The sequence below is a fragment of the Dendronephthya gigantea genome, unplaced genomic scaffold, assembly GCF_004324835.1.
Source record: "Dendronephthya gigantea isolate DGI-Jeju-01 unplaced genomic scaffold, DenGig_1.0 000013F, whole genome shotgun sequence".
NCBI lineage: Eukaryota > Metazoa > Cnidaria > Anthozoa > Malacalcyonacea > Nephtheidae > Dendronephthya > Dendronephthya gigantea.
The window spans coordinates 1,027,567-1,051,805 of NW_021163023.1; the positions used below are offsets into that span (position 1 = coordinate 1,027,567).

Consider the following 24,239-nt stretch of genomic DNA (forward strand, 5'->3'; position numbering starts at 1 on the left):
TCGAATAAGACGAATGAATTCTTCGCCGATAAAAAACGCACAAAATTGTACATATTTTAATACTATACACAACTTTACACACTAAATTTAAAGAATTTGTTCGTTTCTAGCTTTCTCAACGCTGTTCGATGTTATATTTACATAGACAAGTCTCACACGAGTTTAATACAGCATAGTCCACGTTGGTTATCTCGAACTGCCTTTTTTACGACACCACTGCTGGCCCCGCTTTCTCGTAACCTACAAAATGCAAAAAATAAAAAATATTTTAAAATCATTCAAAACTTTACAGGAAAGCGCAAACGAGCATCTTTTTCGTGACAGATTTCATTGTTCTGTCTGAATTAACAAAGAGCACATTTTACTTGACCACGAACATGTTTTTTGCAGTGGTTTTACTTGATAAAGAGCCTATTTTTTAGGTTCAAAAGATGGTCCTCGAGGATTTTTTTCGTGACAGATTTAATTATTCTGTCTTAATTAACCAAGAGAACATTTTACTTGACCAAGAACATGTTTTTTCCAGTGGTTTTTACTCGATTAAGAGCCTATTTTCTGGGTTCAAAAGTTGGTCGTCAGCTTTCGACCTAGCCGAAGTCTAGGAAGACTGTTTAGTCGTATCGGACCATTACCGGCCACAAAAAAATCATCTAAAAATTGTCGTACACGCGAGAAAAACGGATAAAACAGGCAAAAAATCTTGTCTTTAGCTCATTTTAGGGCAGTATGGGTCTGTACAAACTAACCACCTTCTCTACCAACCTTCTTATCTGCGAAGTGTTAGCCGCTCCGAGTATAACAACAAATAAAGTTCCTTTGGGAAGGTTTTGGTGGATTTCATTCACATTTTCATCCATTTTTTGCAACACAGACTAAAGGCATGAGAGAGAAATTATAAGTTGCATGGAAATGCTAAGAAAGTACAACATAAAAGGTAAAGTTTTCTAGTTGCGAAAACGTTTTCTACACGGAAAATGTTTTCTATTTCTTAAATGTTGGATATAATCGAACTTTGCATCCATATCACCTTTATATCATCATCTAAAACGTTGGCTGTTTTTAATGAATCCATATTATGAAACTGCGACCAAATGTAATCATATTCTGGTAAAACTTCGATGACATTCTTGACCACCTATGCAAGAAGACGGGGGGAGTGATGAATATGACAATTTGCCGGACGAGTTTCACCAGACCTCTTCACTAACCTCTTCATCGCAAGAACAAGGAATGGAATCTGCGCATCCAGAATATTGTTTTATATTTGATTTCCTGTCGACCATTACACCTAGCGAAAATACTTGCATTGAAATCTTTTTAATGCGAATCATGGCAACGCCAGCGTTGAGATACACCACGCGCAGAAATTATATGTAACGTCATGTCTATAAAAATACACTGCTCCCCATCCAAGAAACATCACTGCTCCCCAGCTCAAAAATTTTGCGTACGACCCTGATGTACACTATGTTCACAACTTTTATCAAAACCAACCTGTTCTTTTGGATACTTCCCGGAGATGATCAAAAAAACTAAAAATATGGATATTGTTTTGCATCACTCTTGAAATTTAACAACCTCGTATCCAGGGTTTTATTATCTTCGCTCCACGGTAACAAAACTCTGGGTACGAGGTTGGAAGTTTGTATTGACCTTCTGATTGGCTCGATAGTTTTGTGGAACCAATCAAATTTCGTGTAACATCAGACATTTCCGCGTTTAACGTCATTATGAAAAAGGTCTATTACCAGGTGATCTCGAGTTTAAATTTTAGCCAATCAGTTCTCGGAAGGGTTGTCAAAATAAAAATATTTTCTGTAGTATTAAATCAATTACTTATTCTTTATGAAACTAGTGGAATTTTTGTGATTATGTTTAGTATAAGAACTATAGCTCTAACATAAGTATTTAAGCATTGGACAGCAAAGGAATCTTAGGGTTTGAAAGATCACTATATTTAAACATTGTTTATTCATTTTATCAATTTGTCAGCTGGAAAAAGATTTTACCTCATTTCGTGACGTTCATTGTTCACTCCGAAGTCCGGACCTAGAAGAAAAAAAACTTCAATTTTTTCGCACATTTTCCACATATACAGTATATACAATCTGAATTTATCAACAAAGTTAATCTCAATCTTAAATCCAACCCTATCCCTCAATCTCAATTACTAAATATAATCCTAACACTAATCCTAATCCTAAATCTGATCTATAATCCTAACACTAACACTATAATCCTAACACTAATTCATCTGATCTATAATCCTAACACTAATACTATAATCTTAACACTAATCTTAATCCTAAATCTGATCTGCGAACGTATTCTCCAGAAAGTCGCCCGTTTTCTAAAAAAAAATTTAAATGAACGAACCTCACCTACTGAGAAACACTCCTGATGAAAAAACACGTCAAGAAAACAATTCTTTACCTCTTGTAATTTTTAGTTGAACTAAATGCATACAAGTTCTTGCGTCCTCTATCGAACAATGACCCTGCGAGTTTTTCTGGATATTTTCTCTGGAGAAAAAAAAAGGAGAAATATCGATGAAGTTAAAAACAAGAGATTAACGAAAGGAATCAAGAATTTTTAAAAGACAAGACCAAATCCAAGTGCTCGTGGGCTAGTATGACAAAAAAGTATACTTTTACTGTATTTATCCTGTAATTTGGTTGTTAATACAGACAATAGTCTTTTTTGCAATATCATTCAGACACAAAGAATTTCACAAACTTACTTTAAGTATTTCTTTGCAAGATATTTCAGGCTGGGTTTAAAACCAAAGCCACGTGAATCTTGATATATTACTGAAGTGTCTATGACTTTATTATGAAAGAACTGAAGAAAAAAGATAACGAAGTTTTCTAAAATCAATTCGTTCATATAAGACACGATTAGCCTAAGTTTGCAAACTGTAAAGAAGAAATGATAATTTAAACTGAACATGATTTGGGAGAAATTGGCAAGTCTCAGGGAATTTAGGAATTCGACAAATAGTTTTTTCGACCTTTTATTTCAAGCTTTTTTGCATCAGGATTTAAAGGAAAACTGATTTGAGGACAAAGAAATCCTTTTCACAGATTTCCCCGTCGATTTTTAGAAAAAAAAAGGATATTTTATTCAGTTTGAGTAGTGAGCATATGATATTTTAAATTCACTAGTTCTCCGAAGAAAAAAACTAAAATTTACAGATCATGCATACTTGAAGTGAGAAGAAATCAAATTCCAGCGAGTGGCCAACCAGAATGGCGTCTGGTGGGATGATTTCTTTTAATTTTGCCTGCACATCTTCTAAGGTTGTTTTAACATCAGAGAGATCGCTTTTTGTGATGCCACTGTACCTAAATAAAGACAATGCATGCTAAAATTTATACTATCAGTAATAGACTAAGTACTGTCACTACTGGTAATCATTAAAGTTTTTGCATGATTAAGCAACATCCAGCCATTTCTCTCCACCACCTTGCCCCACACATTCCCCATACACCCCTCCCTCACCTCCACCCACACATTCCCCATGCACAACTACTTCCACCCTCCCCCTCCTTCCTTCCCATGCACAACTACTTCCACCCCCCCTCCTTCCTTCCGATGCACAACTACTTCCACCCCCCCTTCCTGACACACCCTTACACATTCCCCACATACCAATTGCTCTCAGACTCACTCATATATTCCCCTCTCCATACTACACCACGTACCCAACCCCACTCAAAATCAAACCCACCTCGTCAGGTAATCAGTGATGGTATTCTCTGGCTTCACCAGGGTATCATAAATTACTTGATGTGTTGAATCAATCACAGAGATTCTTGTTAATTCTTTGCCTTCCGAAGACATGCACTGCAATAAAATGTTAAAATGACAATCTATTATAAACACTTAATTTAAGAGCTTTTTACGTGAAAGCAATTCCTGCCAAAAATGGTTATAATACAACGTTATTATAATTCAACAATGAAGACATTTAAAATTCCATTTAGCAAAAGTTTTGAATAATGTTTGCAGAGGCTATTAGCCATTTAAGAGATAAATCTTACCATTTCACAATCAATTGCAAACATTTTACTTGAAGGACTTGGTTCTGTTGTCGTGCTGCTTGGTATTGTAAAAAAATCCTCAGCATCTATCAGATGAACAAACTTAAAGCATCAACCATAGACAAACACATGACACTTTATACAAACATTTTTACCTTTTGACAAACCGGGGATAAGAAAATCATTCTTGATAAGTTGACTCTCCGTTAAAATATAATCTTTTGCATGGAGCAACATGGGATTGATCTCACCTTAAGGGGACAGCAATAGATAAATTAAAACAATATTAACCCATTAAGCGGCATTGTGCCCTGATGGACCCTACTCTGTCTAATGCCAGATAATTTTACTTGTCATGTGGAAAGTGCTGGTGCTTAATGGATTAACTAGAGTAATATTAAAGAATCCCATGAAATGAATTTACTGGTAATTCATTTAACTGACAGGAGACTTCCATGATGAGTAAATTTGACTGGCATTAGTTAATAGTTACCTTGCTCTGTTTGTATGGATTTCGGTTTTCGTATCACGCTTAACAATGAATGAGCTGGTGATTCGATAAAAACATGGTGTCCATCATTGAGATAAGGCAATACCTGGAAAAATAGAAAATTCATGCCCATTCGGGTGCCAGGTGGGAGTGCAGGGTCACCTAAATGTCAGGAGGGTGGAGAACAATAGGAATGTTGGATAGGTAAAAAAATATGAAAATATCAATGGGAAGGTGGCAAATAAGGAGACAGAGGAAAGTAGCCATGACTGACAGAAGCTAGGGCATGATTGCTTCAAGTGAGGTATACCTTCACCTTTATGTCTTCAAAAAAGTAGGTAACACAGTGTTCTCCCCAGTTCTGTAGCCTATGCTTTATGCTAATCAAGTCCACTATCCTTATCATAAACAAATGTAACTAAGGTAATACCCTGGCTAGAAAAGACTAAAAGTGTGAAGCTAATTGTGAAGCTAAAAGCATTTTAAAACTTTTACTTTAAAAAAGTTGAACTCAGTAAATATTGCATAATACATTCTTGGATGAACCTAGGTGGGGGTGGGGTGTGGGGGAAGCAGGGCCCCCTCCTACCTAATATACCCTTGTATGGCCTTGCAAACCATTTCCCCACCTACCACATCAAACATCTTGCTTAACTTTGGCATGCTATCCTCATATTTTGTGAACATCTCAGCTGTGACATACTTCATCAAAACCACAGCCACTCTATCGACACATGACCTGTCCAGGGTCTGCACCCAGTTTGGTAAACCCTCCGATTTCAAAAGACTGGATTTAATCAACTGTTGGATTTCTTTGATTTTTATTTCTTTTTTGTTCTTCGGTAAATTCCCAAGGTCAACGGAAAACTGCTCCTTAAAGGGAAAGAAAAAGTTAAAGGTCTGTTCATATGATCTGCTTCTGACATATGGAATATAGTCTGTTATTGATAAAGCATGCAGTAACATCAACGTTGGCTTAAGTTGATTTACTGTCTGTATATATTGCAAGTTAACAGACTATAAAACATCCTTCAAAAGTAATGGACCACTTGCATAATAGACCAACTTGTGATCTAGGGAACAAGGAGGAAATAATTACCACAGCTAAAAAGAACATACTGAAATTAGTATAATTGCCAAGTTTGGCTGCAAAATATCAAGTAGTACGGAAAATAATGTGAAGTAGGCAATTTTGTATACTGTTGTAATACGGGTGAAAGTGTACTTTGCAACATTTCACAGCCAAACTTGGCAATTTTAGTAAGTTTAGTACGCACTTTTTTGAAAATATCCTTTTTGTCGCCCAAATCAAAAGTTGGTCAATTATGCAAGTGGTCCATTGGATCTGACTAAATAGGATTGTGTGTACACAGACCTTAATTATCCTACAGATTACAAAGACCTAAAGATTGCTCTATGGCCAAGCCAAGAATGTATACAGCCTATTGTCCTATTAATCAGTAATCACATTTTGAAATGTGATTAACTAGAAATACAACATACTGTTATAGTTTCTTCCTCCTTGTGCTCATCTTCATCTTTCTTTTTCTTTTTTTTCATCCGTTTCATTTTATTTAGTCTTTTCTTTCCTATTTAACAATATCCATTTTCAGAAGACACTCGACAGTCAACACTGTATTATTAAATTGCATAAACATACTTTTATTTGTGTTTCCCCCACTACTGTTATGCAGTGGGCCCTCCGGTACACATCCACCCTGAAATAGACGTATTTTCAAGAACTTAAACCACAGAAAAACCATAAAAATTAAGGGGAAAATGGAAAAACAGACCTTTGAAATGTCCATGATTTGAACGCGCTAGAGTATATCATTCAACTGGCGGGTTCCCGCTGTTCATGGCTGCAGCGGCTCAGAATGTAGGCCCACTACAGACTTTTTCATAGATCAGTGGCGCAGCTGGACGAGCGCGCAAAGGATTTTGGGGATTTTAGCTCAGCTCAGTGAGCTCCACATATATCTGGAGTAAGAGACTTCCGCGAGGCCAAAAAGTGAAGCCAAAGATGGCGGATATTGAGGCGCTATAGTACGTCAGTTTCAGTCCTCTTATGTGCGCGGTTTAACTTTATTTTTTCCTATTTTTGAGTAAAAAATGAGGGGAATTTCAATGAAAGGTAAAATATTAATGCTTTGTATTGAGATACTTTTATATTTCAATTAAATTAACAAAGAAATAAGCGATATCTTACAAGGAAAGCTAAGGAGTGGCGGATTGTTGATGTTTTCGGCTTTTCGCAAATCACAACATTTACTCACAGAATATGCTTCCCAAAAAACATAAATAAAACTTTTCTCAGTTTAATTCATCTATATATAAGGCTTTCATTCATGTAAAAAATTAATAGGAAAGAAAATTATGCTGAAAAACGTACGAGTTTGAAATATGACTAATATATGATTATGAAATTTATAAACAAGACTCAAAATGCAAGTATAAAAAAAACTTTAAAAAAGCACTATGCTAGGAAAGCTGGCCAAAAAATAAAGGACAACTTGTTTTAAAGCGTTTCGAAACCAAAAAGGAAACAAGAAACTCAAAACATAAGGTGAAAATATATGAAAATAACTCAAAATTAAACAAATCTGAAATGCGTAGTTGAATTTACGGCGAAAAATGCATATTTACACACTCGTACAGTCGGAAAATGCGGCACCTACATCGGGTAGATGCAGAGAAATAGATTCTCAGTAAAATGAATCAATTTTTCCCATTCTTGTACTCTCAAAATGATGAAAAACACGAAAATCTGAGGGTTTCGGGAACCGTCACTCCCGGTCAAAAACAATGAGAAATATTTGGCCGCGCGAGTTAGGGGACTGAAACTGACGTACTATAGCGCTTCAATTTCCGCCATCTTTGGCTTCACTTTTTGCACCCAAAGTTCTTACTCCAGATATATGTGGAGCTCACTGGCTCAGCTTAACTACTGATCTATGTAAAAACCTGTAGTGATATTCTGCAGCAATTTCGTAGCAAAATGGCCGTCTCACGAAGTGTTTTTTTTCAACTTTTGTACCGTCCGTCGGCTGTTTCCTGCCGATGCCTGTGTACGAGTGCGAAAAGAAGGCGAGGCAGACCTGATCCACTCGTGGACAAGATATTAAGAGTCGATCATGCCGGGGAAATCGGGGCGAATAGAATATACGCCGGTCAGATGGCCGTATTAAGTAACACCAAGTCTGCAACAATTATTAAGGTAATCCAAACCACGTTTGAAGGCAGTTCTGAGTATGCGCGTGTGCCTTGCTTTGTTTTATTAGTTTGAAGTGTCACCTAAGCCTGCAGTATGGTAATTGTGGTCAGCAGTTTGAACAAATACTCCACCCCTATTTTTGCACCCCCTCTCCCCACATCTTTCCATCCCTCCCTCCCAAAACATCTTTGCATCACTCCCTCCCCCCCACATCTTTGCATCCCTCCCTTCACTCCCCCCCCCCCACATCTTTGCATCCCTCCCTCCCTCCCCACATCTTTGCATCCCTCCCTCCCTCCCCACATCTTTGCATCCCTCCCAATCTTTGCACCCTTCCCCATTTTTTACCCCTCCTACAAATTTGCATCTGCCCATCTATTCTTCCCTTTCCCCATCTCTACCTCCCCCACTCATCTTAGCACCCTCCCCCTTGATCTCCAACAACTCAACTTGTTTAGGAAATGTGGGATCAGGAAAAGGAACATGTTGAAAAATTTGAGGAACTTCTACCAAAATACAGAGTTCGGCCCACGGCCCTGCTACCATTCTGGAATGTTGCAGGCTATGCTTTAGGTAATGTGTCTGCACCAGGTCAGGTGTGGCTCAAATATGAACACAGGGAGGGGAGTATTTGTTTATACTTACTGCATCACCATCATCTAGGGGCCGGCAGCGCATTGCTTGGTGAAAAAGCAGCCATGGCATGTACTGTTGCTGTTGAAGAAGTGATTGGTGAACATTATGATAAGTATGTTCATTGTCATCATTATTAATGCTACCCTCAATGACCATCATCACTAACCACCCAGCTACCATGATAACCACCCCTGCCCTCCTGACTTTCACCACCGAAAATTCAATCTACTAACATTTCAACTAACATTTGCTAGTCAGCTGAGAGAACTTTTAGAAGACCCTGAATATCTTGAAAAACACAAAGAATTACTGGACGTAAGTTCAGAAGAGTATTAAAAAACTCTCTGTCAGCATCACTTGTTATCCCATTAGCTTGCAATGCGACCAGATGCACCCTATTTTACTCTGCTTAATGCCGGATGATTTAACTGATCAGTGGAATAGTACAGCTAGTTAATGTTGTGAAAACTCACTGCCAACTTTAATTTAATGCTAAATATTTCAAGGTAATCACAAAATTCCGAGATGATGAATTGGAACACTTGGAAACGGGGCTTGACAACGATGCAATGCAAGTAAGATAAACTACTAGATTATCCTTTCGAAACGAGGTGAAATATTGCAAATAGACTGTATAAAGAGCCTGTCATTTCACCATAGTTCATAAAAGTGCCACAGTGGCAAAAGCATTGCACCGGCATCGCAAAAGCGTAGGTTCGATTCCTGCCGGAGGACCTATAGTTGACTCATTTTTCTATCAACTGTTCCTGGCTTGAATTTGAAGTGTGTATAATACCACTCGAAATTAAGACCCTTTAAACCTCTAGAATATAATATATATAGTATTATAAACATGCATGCATAATTTTCGCATGCTTTCTGGACTGCCTATGGTGCGGTTGTTGCCATCAGTGGTTGCAATAAGTTGTAAGCAACGTTTAGGTAAGGACTAAAGCGAAGCGTAGGACTGGAATGTGCAGCGCAAAAGTTACCAAGTCTGACTTGTAGAGACCTAATATAGCCTTCTGTGACAGTAAGACCTTAGACCTCAAAAATACAAAATATCAAAAACATCCCAGTTCCTTTTTGAGTCGAGAATTTTATTGTTATCAGTCACTGATCGTCAAGTTAGATTTTAAATTGATTGAGTTCTTTCATTTAATTTATTTTGGTTTTCTTACGCCTTACGGTAATTATATCGCGTATGATAATGCATTATATTGATTTCATCAAAACAACAATAAGAATTTGTAAAAAATTTTAAAGTAAGTAGCCAAAAAGTTCTCTGTTTACAACACTAAGGCAACTTGAAGCACTTTTAGTGTTACTACATTCTTGAAGTAGACTAATTCACTATATCGGCCCCATAGAGCCTTATTAGCGTGCAGGGAAGTTGTTTTTCCTAGCGGTTTTTGTGACCACCTGGAAACGGTTTCTAAAGGAGAAAGATGAATTATTCAGCCGCCGTAAAAACGTAATTGGTAAAAATTTTGTTTCTTTGAACAGGCGCCATTTTATTCCACCATGAAAAATGTCATTCAACTCGGTTGCCGCACGGCTATTTGGTTGGCAGAGAAAATATGAAACGGTATCCATCCTCCGAAATGCTTGAAAATGAGTTGAAAATGAGTGGCTCTTTCTTAAAAAGAAAGACATGTTGAGTTGCACAACACGGATATTCAAAGTAATTGAGATAATATGAAATGAACGTTTCCGGGTCGTGTTTGTCACGGGAGTTAAAACACGCTTCCCGAACACACAACTTTAAAGTTTTAAAACTCCAAACTTTATTCTATAATATTGCAACGGCCACAAATAGAAATATGTCTATATTTTTTGTATTTAAGAGTCTATAAACCTGATATAAAGCAAGCATGTTAAATAAGATTTGATAGCTGGTCATACGCCAAAATGTTGGCCAAAGCACAGCTAAAGGCAAAGCCTATTATGGTATAAATGACCTTTGGCTTTGTCTTTGATAAATGCCAGACTATTGATATTTACTTTGTCTTTGATTACGTTGTTCGTTGTGTTGTTTTTCTGCATGGAACAGCGCTGGAACGGCGCTGGAACGATGCTGGTTTCCGCGATGTCCATATGATGTACAAGTCGTAACAATACTGCTTATCCGGTTATATAAATTTTGATCTTTCACTTCCTGCGATTTCCCCAACATAGTTAAAGCTACGTAATGCTAAATTTGCTATTTTCCAAAGGTCGCCATTTTGAAAGAATTTTATGGTAAAAATAAAAGTTCAGTTGTTCAAAGGTAGGTTAGCGCTAACCCTGTCCCTGGGTTAAATTTTAATCCAGTCTTTTAGTTTATGTGCCTCTGAATTACAGTTCGTTTTAAAACTTTAGAAAATATTACTTATATTTCTGAAAAAATATATTCAACTTTGTAAACAAGCAATTAAAAAGATAAATGTAAAGATTTATTTTAAACCCAGAGCTGGCCAGGGGCAGGGTTAGCTAAGCTAACCGGCTTTTGAACAACCGGCCCCAGAAGTTAAACTATGTTTGTAAATTGAAGTTATAACGCGTAGCGGGTGTATATTACAAAATATATAAATTTACATATCTTATAGCATTTTCATTATTGTACGTCTATTTGATTACTGTATATTTAATAATCTAGTGAACGAGAGTGTAGCCGTTATTCCGACCCTTTTAAAACCTCCAAAACATCGAATCGCTGTAAATTTTCTAACTTCGCTTTAAAACCGTCAATGTTGCACGATTTATTTTGTCTTTGTGACCAAATATTAAGGACTTCGTTCGTCGGTGAGAAGTTTGGAAAACAAGCTTTACTTTGTATTCTAAACACCTCGTCAACGGTCAGGCCAATTTCGCCTGCCAGCCCCGTCCAATCGTTGTGCAAAGCACACGGAATGTCCATTAGTCCACACACTTCCAAATATTTTCGTACTCCAATGGTTTTCAACGAATTACATACTACCGGTTGGCTCGACTGGAATACATTTGAAATGGCGTCCCGCATCTGTGCAAAGTGTAAACAGAGTTGTTAATTAATTCGTTAAGAGCGATGCTAATTAGTCGACTTCAAATTTCAATTTTGTATACGCATTTATAACATGAACATTTATTTCTAGATTCGACAACTGCAAAGAACTCAATAAAATTCTTTACCCACCTGAAAAGTAGTTGAAATTTGAATGTCTTTGTTGGTTCTGGACGACCTGGAATTCGAGCCAGTCTTGGGTTGCATCGCAATTTTTGCATGAAAATTTTGGCTGGTATTTTCATTATGTTCCAAATGAAATTCGATTATCACCCAACAAGATTGCAGGATTGCCTCTTTCACAATTTCGTGTTCAATAACCTGGCAAAAAGTAGGATTTAGATTTGTTTTTCAAGAAAACAAAACCTTATTTCGCATTTTTGACCGTTTCATCTCAGTCTTGAGCATTTTAATTTTTTTTTTATTATTTTTTACTATTCCTCATGTGGGGTGCCTTGTATAAAATATACATGCCACCCGCACTGCCTCTCCAAGACTATTGTTGAAAAAAAAATGCCAACGTCAAGAATTGCCTAATATGAAATTTGGCATTTGAAATATCATTTGTTTTTCTCGTTTGGATTGAAGTTACTCTCAAGTCTGAATTGAAATCTAAATTTCTCAGTTTATAAATTATGAATAAGCGTCAATTTTTAACGCCTTTTGCCGGGCTATATGGACTGCCTATAGCTGTAATAAACATTTCCTAAAAACACACCTGATCTTTTTCGCTTTTTAATGTGCAGCAGGCGTCGATATCTAGCAGCGAGATCTTCAAATCCCCAGAGACGCTAATGCAGTCAGGTAAAGGTTTTAAAACCTGATAATTAGCTTCCTCTTCTAACTTTTTGATTCTCTGAAAGCAAAATAGAAAAAAATTTTAGGGTCGGGATTATTATAAGTTGTATGAATGACTTTTAAAATGCTGACAGGTACCCGTTTTGCGAGCAAATAGTCGGGTCAGTCGTCATCTTGAGTTTTGCATTTTCTTTGTTTACGATACGAAAAAAAAACCGTGCGAGTGTTGGGGGCGTAGGTAAGAGCATTTTAAACAAACCTCGAGGGTAGCGTCGTCGTGCTTTTGGAAAAACACAACTTGAATGACAAAAATCTGCCCACTGACAGGCTTTGACGAGTATACAACATATTGAATCTCCTTGTGTACGTATCTTTCGGGTAGGCGTGGTAGAGGTAGAGATGGAGGCTCGGGGAGTCTTCGCTGTGGAGGGAGATCTGGAGTGGGGATGGGAGGTAGCGGAGAGTTGGGTGGTCTGTTTCTTGGCTTCGGGGGGAGGGGTGGTGGTTTTAATCTCGGAGGTGGAGGAGGGGGTACTTCGCCAGTTTCGATAGAATCTTTCCCAGTCTTTTTTGTACAACTGCGCCAACAGTTTTGATAAACAGAACCGACATGACGAACGTTCACATATTGATGGTTAAGAACGGGCGCCTTCTTTCTATCCGGCAAGTTCATATAGACATATTTACACGGCCGAAGAACACTTGGATTTTTTGGTAAATTGTAGTAGACATACATCGTTCTTGATGAAGATTCACAGTTCATTGGGTCAAATATCTGAAAAGTCGGTTCTTTTGCTTGAGGCAGTAACCTCTTTTGACTTCCCGCTTCATCGCACTTGTTTCCAAAATCTTCTGTCGTTGAAGTCTTGTTAAACAGCCCAATCGTTTGCATGCAGCCGTGAATAGTTCTCCAAATATCATGTGTTTGATCACTTAAAACGGCAATGTCTGGTAGCGCGTCAAAGCCTAGTTCGTTGTTAGGAGAAAATGTTATTCCGTTTTTGAAAGGAGCAAAGGTATAGTCCAACAAAGCGCAGGTATTTGGCGGGGCACCTGTAATAATCATCAGCCTGTCTCTCATAATATGTAGCGTACCAACATTCGGTTTATCCTTGGAGGTCTTGTCTTTTACTTTGATATGGTAGAGTATAACTAGAAATTTACCGGTAGAAACAAATCATTCTCGGTCAAAAAGGTATTCTATCAGCTCATCTTAACTACGTCCCATGTCCAATCTAGTAGAGGGGACCCCAATAGACGGGTGCAAATAAATTAATTGTGCCCATATTTAGGGCTACCTTAAAGGGCTACCTTGCTAGGAAAGGCTTAACTTCCATCATATATAACTTCCAGGGGCCGGTTGTATAAAACTCTTTAACTACACTTTGCAAAGTTAAATCCTAGTTAACTCAGAAATACACAATTCTGATTGCCCAATTCTGTCCCTAACTACAGACAGTTAAAGTTAACTAGTCTTTTATACAACTGACCCCAGCTCTGTTTTTTTTGCCTCTAATCAGTGTAAATGCCCGAGTAATAATAGCAATTAGCATTATTAACGTCTCATTCGTTAGCTATATCACTTTAGGCCAGCTCAACTCTTCAAAGCGATCAAATTGCTCGGGAAGAAACGAAGCAGTTCACACTCCGACAATGGCGTGTGTTTTTTTTCCATAAAAGACAAATTTAATACTTCGAAATAATTTCAAGCGTGCGTGCTTCGTTTTAATAACCCAGTTCAAAGAATTTCTTCATTCATACCTCGTAGAAACTCTCTCATCTTTGCCTCCATCATCTTCAACACTGGGATGTTTTCGCTTCTTGCTTCGAAAACGACGCATTCAGCAGGATTTGTAGACTTCATTAAAACCAAGGAGACAGTATGGCCGATGGTTTGAGGTAAATAAACTAACCATTCATTCGGCTTAAGAACTTTGGTCTCGTTGTAAACTTGTTTCGTATTCGTCGACTCGAGATACTCGATTTCTAACTTCGCTAAACAAAAAAATTATGTGAAAAATCAATATACAAAAAGTTTATCTCCACAGCCATACGATTACTTTATCAAATTCCTGAAAAGGTTCCTCAAAGCAAAAGCCAGAATCGGAATCATTCATTCAAAAGTATGTCGACTTCCTTCCGAGAACGAGGCCTGACTTAGCTTGTTAGACTGAAGATTTTGACTAAAGAAATGTATTTATTTCATCCAAAACGCGCGACCCCCTGGAGTAATATCATTGAAATAATCGGTAGTTCTAGCTAGCAATCGGCAATTATCTAAGTTAACCAAACCAACTTCCTTATAACAGGATTGTCGGTCCCTGAAAGTGACAATGACTTTAATCGAATTTTCAGCTGTTAACCGACTTAACCAAGTCCACTTCCAGAAGTCAACAATATTTTATAGGCTTGGATGAGAAGTATATATTAAAGATATTTTCGAAGATTTAAACAGGTTTTCACGGAGCAGGCCCAACAGTTGTGAATCATTTGCATAGCCGAATCATTTTAGCACCACAAAAAGTCACATTTTAGCTTATAATGTGTGGTATAATCACATATAGGAAGTTTGCATGACTAAAACTGTTGTGCTTAGATGTAGCAATTTCGAACCAAGGACTGTTTCGCCTCTAAATTAAACCGTTGCTTGTTTTCTAAGAAAAAAGGCCTTGGTTTTTTATAAGCGGTTCGTCGAGTGGATAATAAATTAAATATTAACCGAAACTTACCCAAGCCATCGCTTCCAGACGTGGAGAAATGAACATTACACTTCCTGCTTGCTGCGCCCTGTAGACGGAAATACCAGTTTAATAGGACAAACGTGGTATAAACAAGTCCTGCAATACTGTAATTTAGAAATTTGTTCAACAGAATACTGTACATACAGTTTAATTGAACAAATTTCACACCGAATGCTTAGTCAATGGCGTCATAAAATACTCGGGTGTAATGTAAACATTCTATTGTTTTAAGGCGACATACAGCCAGTTAGAAGGTATAACTAACTGTTATGCTGTAAAGTAATACAAATTCACACCACCAAAGTGAACAATGTATAGGTGTACGTCGAGCTTACAGTTCATCGCATAGATTAAGTCTGACTTAGATGAAGAATTGCGACTTTAACATACATTTATGTTGTTCTATCGCTTTACAAAACTTGCAAACATTGTTATCAGTACTTGCGTCATTCGATCATAATAAACTCTCATGTTTTCCACTACAAAAGCGTTAAAACTACACAGGAGTAGTAGGAAAAACTTACCTTGACCGAAGAAGTGTAATCTTGAACGTAAAACACGGCGTTCATAGTCGAATTATCGTCGACTTGCTTGTTTCGAGGCCCCATTCAGACCGAAGGCTAATGCGAAACGTAACACGGAACTTGATGTTTGTGTCATAAAATACTCTTGCTCGACTTTTTAAATATTCATAATTTTTTTATCATTGAAGAACGCGTGGGTGGGTTTCAATACGTCATTACAAGGTCACATATATCATTGGACATTTTCCATAGTTATATCATAAAAATCTGTTTAAAACGGTTCAATTGTTTTGATAGGAAAAGTCAGGATGAGGGGAATTACTTTCACCGATCATGTCATCCGGTGTAGCAAATACTTTATTGCATGTTCTAATTGTTTTTTTAACAAAACGTTCGTAAAATTGTGCTATTTTGAGACATGCATGAAACATGACAATTTTTGTTCAAATGATTTCTCACAGAAAGTCACGAGATAAACAAGGTCTGAAACCTTCAATATATTGGTCGATTTCGGCAAAATTGCCTGAATCGGCATGTGTGGGAGAACCTCTCACAGCGAGCTTAGTTCATATCACAAAGCGCGTACAATTCCATCAACCATAGACATTGTTTTAACAGACAGTTGACACAAACATTACGAGGCGTAAAAATTGTCTTTCCAGCAAGGTAATCAACAGAACGCCAACGTTCACTCCAACGCAATTTACTGTACAGATTAACACAAGATTTCAATTAACATCTTCTAAACCTTTCCCCAAACCTAAAAGTTCAACTAAACGGTAAAATCAAATAGTTTCTTACTAATTTTTCGCATAAAGTCGGTTCATTGATAAATCGTTAGATGTTAATGGTAACACTCGATTTTTTTTCTATCTGCTAAATTAAGCTAGGAGTTTAAATTGTAAAAGCATTAAAGCCGTTTTTTATTAATATGTAACCGGAAAAAATCAAGAATTAAGCACAAATTCATAACTAGTTGGTATAACCAAATGTTCTTAAGGTGCTTCGACCGAAGGGACTTCGTCTTACTAACTCTTCAGTCTAGTATTTCTCGACTTCTTTTTGCCTATTTTAGCCAGCTGTTATGCTACAGTTAAATTAGACGTTTTAGAATGTTAAGCTATTAAAATCGCCGAAAAACACACGGGCGTTGTTTTCAAGCGTTTGCAACTTTGGAAGAACGTTTTGGTCATTTTTATTGCCTTGTGCACACAGTTTTCTATAATTCATCAAGGGAACTTCGATTTCTCTTTGGTAGATTGATATAATACTAGTGTTTACTTCCTTTTTTGCGTGGGGACACATTCAACACAAACAGAGCTCTTGAATGCTTGTCCTTCTTCGTAAACATTACAGTGTGCACGTAGCTCCAGTCGTAGTCTAGATGAAATAGATTAATGTTCTGAAATGGGATATTACACTCTCTGTAGCTCACTGTTATTAACATCAAAACTAGAACTGGTCGAAAAGTTGTGAAAACTAGTGATTCTTGAGACCTTGGCTAGCATATTGAAATATATTATGGATTAGTAATTAAAGCCCACGTATAAACTCCAATCAGTGAACTCTCAGCATGTTTTTTAAGGTTTCCTTGCACATTTCCAATTGTTTGAAAACATATAAGGAAACTCGCACGTCTGCCTATTTAGAACAGGTTACTGTGGCTTCTGCGCATCGTTTCTGCTCATAACATGCATTGAGGGACTCCACGTCAATGTTTTAGAAATTGCCCATATTTCGCATGTTTTGAATTTACTTTTAGCATGAACTCTTTCTCTTATTCATTTGGAAATATAGTGAACTAAAATGGTAGTAAATATTCTGACAGGACAGGATATTTTAAGAGATATACATGGCAATTCAATATATGTAAAAACAGCTTTGTTTGCATTTAATACCGACTGTAATCTACCTTTAAGGAGTATTCTTGCGAAGGTTGAAAACAATTTGCACGTATGAGAATAAGAGAAAAGAGATTTCCCTATATTCGAAGTTTGATGTAAACTTATGGAGGATCCTATAGGCCCCATCAGTCCATATGGGAATTGTCTAATAGATATACAGTAAATTGGAGGGATAAGTTAAAGAGTTTCTGGCTGCTATTTGCGATAAGGAATTCAAAAAAAGATTCAAGGACAGTTGTCATTTCACTGATATAACTGTTATAACACTGTATATATGACTTTTTGCAGCTCTTATTTTTCCCCAAGGCATGTGGGCGCAGCTTTAGAAATAAGATAAGATCTTATGGGCAATTTTAATGCTCAGAATGCCACACAATGTTTTTGAGCACTCGATTGGATAATTTAATCATCTTTCATTACAAATTACACCTCCACTTCTGAAATTACAACTGCGTGCAACCTGGCATGTGGTAAAACGATGATTGCATGCATGCAACCTGGCATGTGGTAAAACGATGTTCCTAATTTAGGCTTTTTTTCTCACATTAAATCTTTTAGAAATATGCAGGTGAAGTATTTGATTGCCGTTTGCGCAGACAACGCCCAAAAGCGTACAGCTTTCGACAATTACATCACGAGACAGTTTACAATGAACTCTAATACAACTGGAGTGCTAACTCGCGATAAAGATGTCCATATTTCGGCCTGCAAACAAAATAGTTTTTCTCACCGAGTTTCAATGCATGAGCTCAAACACGGGCTGCATGAAATAACAAAAACAAACAGCTGCTTTTCAGCCAAAAAATGGCAAAATAGAGGCAATTACTTTTGAATTTTTAAATATATCCGTTTCAGATGAAGTATTTGGAAACTCAACACAAAAAAGCTTTTTAAAGTAGGTTCAGTTTGATATACAGAACTACGTTTATTGTTAAGTATTTTTGCTCAAAACTCATAAAAAAAGGTGCTTGGCCTCAACCCGAGGTTTCGCTGAGTTATGCCTTACGGTTAAGTTGTACAAAAGTTATTAGAAACTTCTATTAAGTTGAGTTAACGATTTTAAATCTTTCAATATAGACAAGAGTGCACACGAAACTACAGTCTGAAAACTATGCAGATTAATTCATACATTGCCCAGAGCCGGAGGAATTTTCGTCGCAAGAGAGCAATTCGGGATGTAGCCATGGAAAATTTTTGTCGACCCTAAAAAACGTCCTTCTCTCCCACATATAAAAGGCTCCGTTTCAGAAACTATACAAGACAATACTATAGTCTTCCTATGCGCGCACGCTCGCCCCAAAGGGAAATGACTAATACTTTTATCCATGACTACGGAATACAAGATTCGTCATTCTCGTGTGTTGTTTGCTTACGCCATCGGCCAAACTCGTAGTCGTCGAGTTGAGATTTGAGTACGAGTTTGTCGGTAAATTTCGTACGCGAAAGCCCAACGACTACGAGTTTCGTCAGATGGCGTCGGCATGAGCACCGAACTTGGCGCGAAAATGACGAATCTTGAACTCGTAGTCGTGGTCACTGCTAAAGCTTCTTAATGCTGAATATTTCTACTGCCATGTTTTGTTATGCTGGTACCGAGGCTTCCTGACTCGTGACGGACAGAAAGAGAAATACGAAAGGTTAAAAATAGACCATCTTCGACTTTTTCAGTCTTCTTTAAGACTTACTCGAGTGTGTAGGCCTGTAGGGGCAAGGAACTTCATTTTTTTAAACGCACAGCCCACATCTTCGACAAAATTTAACCCACGTAACAACGCCCAACACCGATTTCGCGATCCTCCAAGCATCGGAATGTTAATCAGCATAAGATTGCACCTCGGATGCCCAATACACCACCCGCTGTGACTAATGCATCCGCTAATAAAGTCGTGCCAATCGATAAATTATTCATATTCATCGATTTGTAATATCGAATTTATAAATCCCGATGGGACTTATAGATTGACCACTCGTACGATAGTAATTACGAACGTAAATTGCACAATTAAAGTTCATCCCAGATAATCGATGGTGGGGCGAGCCTCGAATGATTCTATAAATAAAAACGGATAATAGTCATAATAATTTTTAAGTGTTTAAACGTAATTTGGGAGGCCGTCTCCAGGTAGCGTGACTTGAAATGACGTACATGAGCAAGGAGTACAAAGCGCTTGTAAAAAAACAGGAAATCTGATCTCGTGTCATGAAATGCTTTTGTTTTGAAACAATAATCGAGTATAAAGTCCATTTAATAAAATTTCATCGTTCGATGTGTTATTTTTACAAGAAAAAGGTTGTTATAAAAAATTACAAAATCGACCTACTAATTTCTAAATATACAACATCCAAACTAGATTTTAGGAAGTTCTAAGTTTCTAACAAATTGAAATATTGCCCTTAAAAGCTACGTCTTGAAAATTTCAGATTCTAGTTTAAGGCTGAATAAATTGATGTTTTCACCATTGTGGGCTTGGCTAGGGCCACAAAATTCAAAAAGACAAATCCACGAGCCTCGCATGAACACTGTTTGAACACGAGTCGCAAATTGTAGCAACTTAAAATGTGTTTTTCTTGGATTTGGATTTAATATTAGATAAATTAACGTTTTGCGATCAGGGATTGAATTACACGTTATTACATTTACTTGTATACAGTATAAAGTTTAAATTTAAAAACTACATACGCAAATACACAAGAATACATAATATGATTGTATCTCAAGTGGAACTAATTCTAAAACTATAACTATAATATAAACTGTTTCGAAAGTATCAAAACAATGGCTGATACCTTCATTAAGAGGATCCTGAAATTTCGTTGTGACAAGTTGTGACAAGTTTTTTTTCGCGTGTATAATTTATACAACATTTGCCAAATTCGCCGTGCGAATTTTTCGGCGAATTTTTCACACTTGCAATATTTTTCACACTTGCAATTTCGAATGCTCTTTCCAGCTTTATCGATAAATAAAGTTCTTGGTAAAGTTTAGGGATTCCTGGTACCCGAGAAGGCGAGAACATCCATTGGCATTGCTTCCCTCACGAGTCACGGCACAAATAAACTTGCTTCAAAAATCGCTGTCTTTTTAATTCAACAAAAGAATGAAACGAAAACTATCATCGCACGGCCTGCAAAAACTCCAGCACGAAGTAAAAACAGCGAAGTAATTCTGGGTTTGTCTTGCTGCCATAACCGGTTTCTCCTTCGAGATTTGGCACCAGCATGAATTGAATCAAGTCTTGGAAAGCTTCGGAGGTGAAATCTGCCCACCATTTCTTGGAAAACGTTCGTTTTGTGACCTTCACCAAATCTTCGATTTCACCGTTGCCAACTCTCCAAGCGAAAATACGTTCCATCGTTTCGTAGAAATCCATCACGTCTTTCGCGTTGTGACACATTTTCAACTGTGCTTTGAGAGTGGGATCCTCAATGCAAGTACTCGCTGGCGATTGTTCGCTGTCAAACAGCAATTTCTTATCGACATGTGCTAAATTCCAGTTTCCAACACATTTCATGAACTGCGACATGATGCTGTTTTTCTTAGAATTCGGTAGAACTGCGTCCAGGTCGCAAACAACCGCATAAGGAATTCCAAGATCTTTGCAGGTTCTTGTGGCTTTATCTATGTTCTTTTTACCTGGGAAAGATCGATTGGATTGCCAAATTGAGATTTGGTAACAGACAATAGGGCCTTTTAGTGTTTTGAGAATCTATTTCCAATGACATAAGTTACATAACAACATATAAATCAACCTTTTATGATTTTAGAAAAAGAGCGCGAAAAAGCCCGAAAACCTTTAACGTTATGTTACTTAGCCCTATTAGAATTAGACCTATTGTCTAATTCCTAACATTTGGAGATCAGGGGGTGTGTGTGAGATATGCCCTTGAGTAAGGGGGCATTTGCCTTGGGCAAAAGGTTTAATAATGGCTGAATAAACAGCATGTATCCCTATTGCCAGAATGCCAACAAAAAGGTCATTAAATATCATGAAAAATCCATGGGGAGATATTATACTATGAGTTAAACTTTCATGTTCAGTAAATCCTTAATACAGGAGTATAATCCTTGAGATTAGATTAAGATCAGGGCTACCATAAACCTAATTTAAGATCTAATCCTAACTCTGATTCCAAACTATATTCTCAAGGATTGAATTTGTGTATTTAGGATTTCCTGAACATGGAATTATCAATATATTATACTTCTCCTCTCAAGTGAAATTGTCTGGCATTAGGCAGAGTAAGGCAGAGTAGATACTAGAATAGGCACATCAGGGCTTGATTCAACTCACTGGGACTCACTGGGAGTGAGACAGCAGTTAATTAAGTTAATTAGTTCATTATTCCTTATTAAGTTAATTAAGATTAAGATACCAGTTAGTGAAGATAACGTAACATAATTATTACCTGACAAAGGCAGAACGCTGCAACTTCTTGCAAGTTCCTGACAATCAGCAAGCACCTCAGCTCTGAAATACTTCTTCTCATAGGCTGATGTTTGAAAGAGATTGTCCAGTGGGTTTATCCCTACATCACCATAATCGACCTCATCTGTACTGCTATCACTTGTATCATCCATATCCTCAACTGTAGCTGCCAATCCAGCAGATTTTGCCTTTAAATCTGCCTTGATATCTCTTGGATCCATTAAGATACTCCAAAGTACATCATTACCCTCATCAATGAGTTTTAACATCGCCTCACAGAATCTTCGGTCAGTGTCACCCTCGACCCAAATTATCCTCCTAGTAAAGAACAACTCTCGGCTCTCTACAGAACTTATGAAGCGGACATCACGGTTGTCGTGTTTCGCCGAAGTCCGGCGAACCTCTACGAAACCCGAATCAAGCTGTTGAAATCTGAATATTTGATTTATTTGGGAAGTGTGGACTATGTCAGGGGCATGGGTGGCAACAATTATCACCTTATCTTCCTCCAAAGATTTCTGAGAAAGGATGCGACGAAGCCTTCTGATCTGGAGTGGGTGCATGCCGCGGGTGGGTTCATCCAGAAGGATTGTCTTGAACCTTGGATTCACAACCAGAAAAGCAACAATAAAAGCATGAAAGAAACCTTCTGGCAAATCATCCCGGAATGTTTCACAATCACCATATTGATGCTTCATTCTGACCAATCCACTCAAAGAATCGTAAATCAAAGTTATCTTGGCGTTTCCTGTAAGTTCGTGAAACAACTCAATCATGTCTGCCCAGATGGTGTCTCGAGAATCTGCCGCTAGGGTGTTTCTCAGGGCGAGAATCAGCGATGCTTGGTGGTTTTTTGGATTAGGATACTCGAAGAGATCATTATCAATTGGTGTTTTGGGAGTCTTCAGGTTTTCAAGGAAATTGCAGCCAGTTGATGCAAACACAGATTCATCTGGTATCCAGTCTAGCAGATCTTCAATTTCTGAACTGTCTACAACAGCTATTTTAGCTTCATCGTTTAAGTCATGGATCAATGCAACAATGCTTGAACCAAACTCAACATACAGGAATTTCGACACAACAGCTTCGCCATCCGTCTCCAAGATGGGCAAGTGTTTGAAACCAAGGACAACTCTCAAACCTTTTGTGTTCAACCCCAGGTAACGTTCAGCAATAAAACGTTGCAATTCACTGGGGATTCTAAGCACTCCAGTTAGAAACCAAAGCTCTAATGCGGGATAATGGCGTACTATGTTGTTTTGAATGTTTGTCAGTGATAGCCAGTTTTCAATTTCATATTCACATGCAACCACCGAGGGTCTTGTCTGGTCGCAAACATGGCTGGTTACTTTGCCACCAAAGTTACTTGCCAGACCAACAAGGGCAAGGAATGTACTCTTTCCACTCCCATTTTCTCCTACTAAGGTGAAATACTTATTGTTTGTTGACAGGGAAGTTTCATGTTGGAAATCAAGGACCTGCTTTCTGTTAAAAATTTTGTAGTTGTCTATGACCACACGTTTCAATGTCGCTCCTGCCATGGAGTTCTAAAACCACATTTTTATTTTTTAAATACATTGTTTTCAGGAATGCATCTGAGAATGTTTAGTCCTTTTTAAAAAACATGTCCTGGAATTATCTCAGTTTAAATTGGGAAATGAACAGAATGTAAAAGCTTTACAACGAGAATTAAGCGAGTATTTTAACAAAATACAAGGATTGTTTTCACTCCGACAACCAGAGTTCATTTTAATATTTAATATCAAACTGATGAAAAAAAATTAATTGCCTTCGCATGATGTAACTTGCAGCAGGCCCGTCCGAAAAACGAGCAATTATCAATACCGATTATTATCAAAGCAATATAGAATATCGGATGAAATCGATATTAAATATCACAAAAGTTTGTATCAATTACAGACAATTTTGTAATCGATAATAAATTTACTCGATAAATTAATTGTTACTACAAAATTTAAACAATAAAACAAAGCTTCGTACCTTCTTGTACAATGGAATTTAGCTTGCAGATTGGGCTTGGAAATTAACAGATTCTACGTTTTTTAACTTTGTTGGGACAGACGTGATTTTGAACATGATTTTCCTCTTCGAATGTTTACGTTTTATTAAAACCACTTGGTTGAACATGGGTGACACTGACCGGTTAATTTACTGAACTATATACAATGGACAGGGGGGACATCAACGGTTTCGAGGCTGGGGGTCATAACTAAGGCACTAACTAGCTATTAGAATGTTATCTAAAATGGTTGGTAGTAATCTCATGTCCCGTTCTTTTCAGTGCAGTAATTAAAAAAATTATTCACCACCTATTCGGTCAAACAATTTGCACTAGCATATTTCATTTTGTGATTTTCAAAGGGCGAATGAAAGGGTGTAGAAAATACAGTAGTGGAAATGGCAGCAATTTATAATTCTT

The 24,239-nt window shown here is 37.4% G+C and overlaps 3 protein-coding genes across 6 annotated transcripts; 1 reads left to right on the forward strand and 2 right to left on the reverse strand.

The window, feature by feature from the left end:
• Position 1: 1 nt before the first annotated feature.
• Positions 2 to 6,373, reverse strand: LOC114519273 (uncharacterized exonuclease C637.09-like). Its single transcript, XM_028539378.1, has 17 exons — positions 6,327 to 6,373; positions 6,194 to 6,251; positions 6,037 to 6,122; positions 5,167 to 5,406; positions 4,537 to 4,639; positions 4,199 to 4,294; positions 4,044 to 4,129; positions 3,731 to 3,846; positions 3,206 to 3,344; positions 2,741 to 2,841; positions 2,434 to 2,522; positions 2,010 to 2,049; positions 1,495 to 1,532; positions 1,209 to 1,288; positions 1,028 to 1,135; positions 763 to 872; positions 2 to 240 (listed from the first exon to the last, which is right to left on the reverse strand). Exons 1-17 carry the CDS (start codon positions 6,339 to 6,341, stop codon positions 153 to 155), a joined length of 1,593 nt encoding a protein of 530 aa, XP_028395179.1. The 5' UTR covers positions 6,342 to 6,373; the 3' UTR covers positions 2 to 152.
• Positions 6,374 to 7,494: 1,121 nt separating this feature from the next.
• LOC114519264 (5-demethoxyubiquinone hydroxylase, mitochondrial-like) lies at positions 7,495 to 10,042 on the forward strand. The gene is made up of 6 exons (XM_028539369.1): positions 7,495 to 7,750; positions 8,206 to 8,320; positions 8,411 to 8,495; positions 8,638 to 8,698; positions 8,890 to 8,958; positions 9,890 to 10,042. The coding sequence occupies exons 1-6, from the start codon at positions 7,532 to 7,534 to the stop codon at positions 9,965 to 9,967; spliced, it is 627 nt and encodes a 208-aa protein (XP_028395170.1). The 5' UTR covers positions 7,495 to 7,531; the 3' UTR covers positions 9,968 to 10,042.
• A 981-nt stretch (positions 10,043 to 11,023) lies between these two features.
• On the reverse strand, positions 11,024 to 23,944 carry LOC114519263. Of its 4 annotated transcripts, XM_028539367.1 has the most exons (9): positions 23,801 to 23,944; positions 19,058 to 19,422; positions 15,469 to 16,848; positions 14,933 to 14,990; positions 13,965 to 14,198; positions 12,463 to 13,355; positions 12,124 to 12,261; positions 11,538 to 11,726; positions 11,024 to 11,384 (listed from the first exon to the last, which is right to left on the reverse strand). In XM_028539367.1, the coding sequence occupies exons 3-9, from the start codon at positions 15,550 to 15,552 to the stop codon at positions 11,040 to 11,042; spliced, it is 1,941 nt and encodes a 646-aa protein (XP_028395168.1). In that variant the 5' UTR covers positions 15,553 to 16,848; positions 19,058 to 19,422; positions 23,801 to 23,944; the 3' UTR covers positions 11,024 to 11,039. The 4 variants fall into 4 exon arrangements, 3 of the variants coding, with proteins under 3 accessions (XP_028395168.1, XP_028395169.1, XP_028395167.1); XM_028539368.1 differs by lacking the exon at positions 19,058 to 19,422; XR_003686566.1 differs by lacking the exons at positions 11,024 to 11,384; positions 11,538 to 11,726; positions 12,124 to 12,261; positions 12,463 to 13,355; positions 13,965 to 14,198 and adding exons at positions 20,160 to 21,006; positions 21,780 to 23,346.
• Between the last annotated feature and the right edge of the window lie 295 nt (positions 23,945 to 24,239).

Coding starts and splice junctions, on each gene's coding strand:
- LOC114519273 (XM_028539378.1), bottom strand. Junction 4,130..4,198: donor TATCCCCGGTTTGTCAAAAG/GTAAAAATGTTT, acceptor TTCATCTGATAG/ATGCTGAGGATTTTTTTACA. Junction 873..1,027: donor TTTTAGATGATGATATAAAG/GTGATATGGATG, acceptor TCATGCCTTTAG/TCTGTGTTGCAAAAAATGGA.
- LOC114519264 (XM_028539369.1), top strand. CDS start 7,532: ATGGCCGTCTCACGAAGTGTTTTTTTTCAACTTTTGTACCGTCCGTCG. Junction 8,496..8,637: donor ATTGGTGAACATTATGATAA/GTATGTTCATTG, acceptor AACATTTGCTAG/TCAGCTGAGAGAACTTTTAG. Junction 8,959..9,889: donor TTGACAACGATGCAATGCAA/GTAAGATAAACT, acceptor TTCTTTGAACAG/GCGCCATTTTATTCCACCAT.
- LOC114519263 (XM_028539366.1), bottom strand. CDS start 23,340: ATGGCAGGAGCGACATTGAAACGTGTGGTCATAGACAACTACAAAATT. Junction 21,007..21,779: donor CAGCGTTCTGCCTTTGTCAG/GTAATAATTATG, acceptor GATCTTTCCCAG/GTAAAAAGAACATAGATAAA.